General features: G+C 53.5%; 1 protein-coding gene across 1 annotated transcript; it reads right to left on the reverse strand.

Moving 5' to 3' along the window:
• Nucleotides 1-231: 231 nt before the first annotated feature.
• On the reverse strand, nucleotides 232-3496 carry CRYBA2 (crystallin, beta A2). Its single transcript, XM_006878189.1, is given in 7 exon segments — nucleotides 232-375; nucleotides 933-971; nucleotides 973-1063; nucleotides 1149-1235; nucleotides 2072-2171; nucleotides 2935-2991; nucleotides 3220-3496. Coding segments are annotated over 7 exon segments (795 nt in total).
• Nucleotides 3497-3797: the final 301 nt, after the last annotated feature.

Consider the following 3797-nt stretch of genomic DNA (forward strand, 5'->3'; position numbering starts at 1 on the left):
AATTACTTGTAACAGGATCCCCTGGGATTCTTACCTGTGACTTTTTAGCACCATCAGAAGCTACCCACACATATCCTAAGTCTGTTTATGGTCCTTAGTCAGGGACCTCGGAGCCTGAGAGGAGGGGAAGGTTGACAGTGGCAAGGATAAGGATGGAGATCACAAAGCAGGGGCAGGTAGATTCAGGAGACTTTATTGGGTCCTCAGCAGGGGTGTCTGGAATCTCAGAGCCTAATGCTGGACTCTTCTAATGGACCACAGCTGCCTGGTGTGGGCATGAGTGCCAAATTTGCTGTAGATCCGAAACTCCCTGTTGTGCTGGCCTGGCTCCAAGACATACTGGGTACTGGTACCAGTAGACCAGTAGCCTGGGTACTAGTAGACCACCCACCTAGGCCAGTGAGACCACAGTAGTGGTGACTAGGTCCTGTCCTGCCCTAGCATCTCCCCTGTATCAGGTTTCCAAGGAGCAGCTGGTGAATTTGAACTGTCTACCTTGCAGTTCAAATTGATCTTTCAATCTAATGCATTATCCCACAGTGCCACACCAGGACTCCCCTATCTCCACCTAAAACCTCCATTAGTACTCCCCCTTTCTAATCTCCCTGACCCCAGCTTTCTAATCTCCCTGACCCCATGCCTTCCTGGCCTACTGCTCCCTAACATCATTGTCTTTGGCTTGCCTCTTGTCCCTGCCTCTCATTGCCTCATGCATGTGTCCAAGCCCTTCCTCTCATCCCACATTGTTCTTCCCCATCCCCCTATCCTTTCTTTTCTCTTTCCCTCCCAGTTTCCATCATTTCACTTCCCCCCTTACCTTTAAGTTCCCCATGTCTTCTCCCCATTCCCATAACCCTTCCCCACTCACCTTCATGGTCTTCATTGCCTCCCTGCTCTTATTCACATGTCCCTTGCTCCAGCTCCAGACTGACTTTGAGGGAGCCCACATCTTTTCTGGCCCAGCCCATGGCAGACAGGGATGGGGGGGGGGTCGTTATTGAGTTCAAACTTGCAACCCTGGAAGTTTTCTCCTTCAAACAGTGTCACGTGGCTATCCGTGGTTCTGAAGCACAGGAAGGTGGGAGGGGTCAGGAGGGTGCCGGATGTGAATGGCCTCATACTCAGCCCAACAGAAGTTGTGCAGTCACTTAGGTCCCACAAATGCTTCCTGTATTCGCTCTAGTAGCTCCCAGGTAAACTGAATAACCTTCTCCAGTCCCTCCTGTGGCTTTGGGCTGAAGTGGTGAAATGAAGAGTAGGAGGAAGAAGACCCAAAGGTATTTCCAGGCCTGGGGTGGAAAGCATCTATTTTGCAGGAGAAAATAAGAGGTCCTAAGAGAATCTGGTTCACTGACCAAGACAAGCCCCCTAAAGAGCCCACTGACCCCACCTCTGGACCCTACCACTCACAGGACAGGGCTCAACTAAGGGGAATCTGATGGCAGAGTCAGAACACACAGGTCAGGGAATTGGCATCAGGTCTTGGCTTCTTCAGTCTCCCCTGTAAGTCTTCTCTGCTCCTGAAATGGAGAAAGTGGACTAGATCAGGACCAGCTCATAGCCCTCCACCTTCCAGTACCATACCTAGGCCAGCACAGCTGAGACATGCAATCCTCCTTTCCAATGTATTGATTCATTATCAAACCTGCCTCCTACACACACACACACACACACATTGAGACCCACCTTCTTCTCAACTTGATCGTTGGACTCAGTTATAGTCTCATTTCCATGTTACCCCTTGTGATCCTGGGCAAGTCACTTTCTCTCTATAAGCCAACTCAACCTCACAGGGCTGGATGAGCAGAGGGGCTCACCCTTGTGGACACCTAGATGCTGCCCGTGGACAGGCATGGTCTTGGCGCTGTCCGTGGTGCTGATTCCTGGTTGGCCCACCATTACAACCTTCTGAATCTCCACTAGTATGGAGATGTGATTTCACCACCACCCATCTAGAAGTTGTGTTATGACCCCATTCAAAGAGTGGGTGGCTTTCCCTGCACTGTAGTGAGGCCAGAGCCTGGAGCTAGGGTGCAGTGGAAGAAGTAGGAGGGGGAGCCAACATGCTCACCACACACAGAAGGGCAGCAGCTGACACTCCCAGTGAGGATAGTCACCCTTCTCCAGAATGAACTGCTGTCCCTGGAAGTCGGGGTACTCAAAGCCCCACCCAGTTGGTGAAGAAGAAGAAGAGCTAGGAGGCATTTCCACAAATTCAATCTTTCCTTCCCTGGCCCTTGCTTACTGGATTGAAGAGGTCTTTTCCTCCAATCCCAGGCCCTTCCCTTCATCACACTTAGCACACATTACAGTAGATCCAGCCCTTCTGGAAAGTGAAGACCCAAATCAATTGCTATGTGAGGCATAGGCTTTTCATTCAGAGGCCTCAAGCTGGAAGCAATTTTCAGGTCCCAAGTTCAACCCTTCAAGGATTTAAGAGTCTGCAGTGAGGCCTCTCCCTACTTGCAGTAGCAGAAACCGCGGGGGGGGGGGGGGGGGGCTGGAAGGCTCTGCTCTCCCCAGGGTCCCAGGATGGGCTCTACAAGACTGGGCTGGGACCGACAGAGGTAGAGGTGGTTGGGCTACTTTTGTTAACGCAGAACCAATAAGTGCACGGAGAAAAACTTTGGGAGAGGATGTAACTACACCGAAAAATCCCTCTGGGGTTGTGGCAGAGGCAGAGTCCTCACTCACCTTTATCCTTTAGCTTCCCATGATTTGCTTTTAAGGGGAGGTGGGGAAGGAAAGGAAACTTCAGAGAGGCCACAGGGTCTGCCACGTTGGTGGTCACTTTCTCAGATCGAGAACACAGGTCCAAGGGTAGGAGGGCTCGGTACTGAGGTACCAGGATCTGAGCTTAGGTCTGGGAAGCCTGGTACCATTTCCCTTCCCTCCTGCCCCACCCAGAAGCCCAGTTGCGTCCAGGGATCACTCACGCGCCGCTTTCCACCTTAACAGAGAGTGCCCTGACGTTGGCGCAGTTGTTCAGTACTAGACAGTTTCAACCCTGGAAATACTAGCCGACCCACAGCGTGAGAAAGGCGGACGCAGGATCTTTGCGGCTGCGGGCGGGAGGGGTGAAACCTCGTGCGAGCTCGTCACTGGCCAGGACCGCCGAACTTGGTGGGGATGAAGGCCCGGAGGAGTAGAGCTGGGATCAGCCGCGAATGGCTCTCCCCAAGCCGGCATCGAAGACTTAATGGGTGGAGAGTGCCGCACAGTCAGAAGCTGCAGAGGCTGCGCGGCGGCAGGGTGCGAGGGGCTTTATACCCAGGGCTGACCCCCGCTCCTTCCACTCCCGCTGGGGTGGGTGCAACTGAGTCCACGGACAGGCTGCGGCCAGCTCGGGGTCCCAGAGATCCCCGGCCTGGCGAAGATCACAATGGAAAGTGCTGACCAGAGCCTCCAGCAGCCGCTTTTTCTTTTCGGGCCCACTCCCTCTGACCCTCCTAGGACAAAACGCATAACCTTTGCACAGAGGCCCAGGCTGATTCATGGCTCGGAAGTTTTTCCTAGCATCTAATGCCATCTCTTCTTCAACGCTAGGTCGAGGCCTTTCTTCTGGACGACGCTAGGATGGAGGCGCTCGGTGAACTACAGTCTACCTGACCCTCAGTCTTTGTTTTGGAGGATCGGGTTACTGAGGTCTCCGTTCTCTTAAGCGTGATTTCCAGACCTGGCCCTGCTCTGCCAGCTTTCCCCGCGGTAGTGCGACCGGCAGGAGGCGGTGACTCCTGGTCACCAGGTCAGGAGGCTGAGCACAGCGAATCTGAGGGCGTGCCGTTATAATCAAGGGA

Source organism: Chrysochloris asiatica, unplaced genomic scaffold (genome assembly GCF_000296735.1).
Source record: "Chrysochloris asiatica unplaced genomic scaffold, ChrAsi1.0 scaffold00110, whole genome shotgun sequence".
In the NCBI taxonomy this organism is placed as follows: Eukaryota; Metazoa; Chordata; class Mammalia; order Afrosoricida; family Chrysochloridae; genus Chrysochloris; species Chrysochloris asiatica.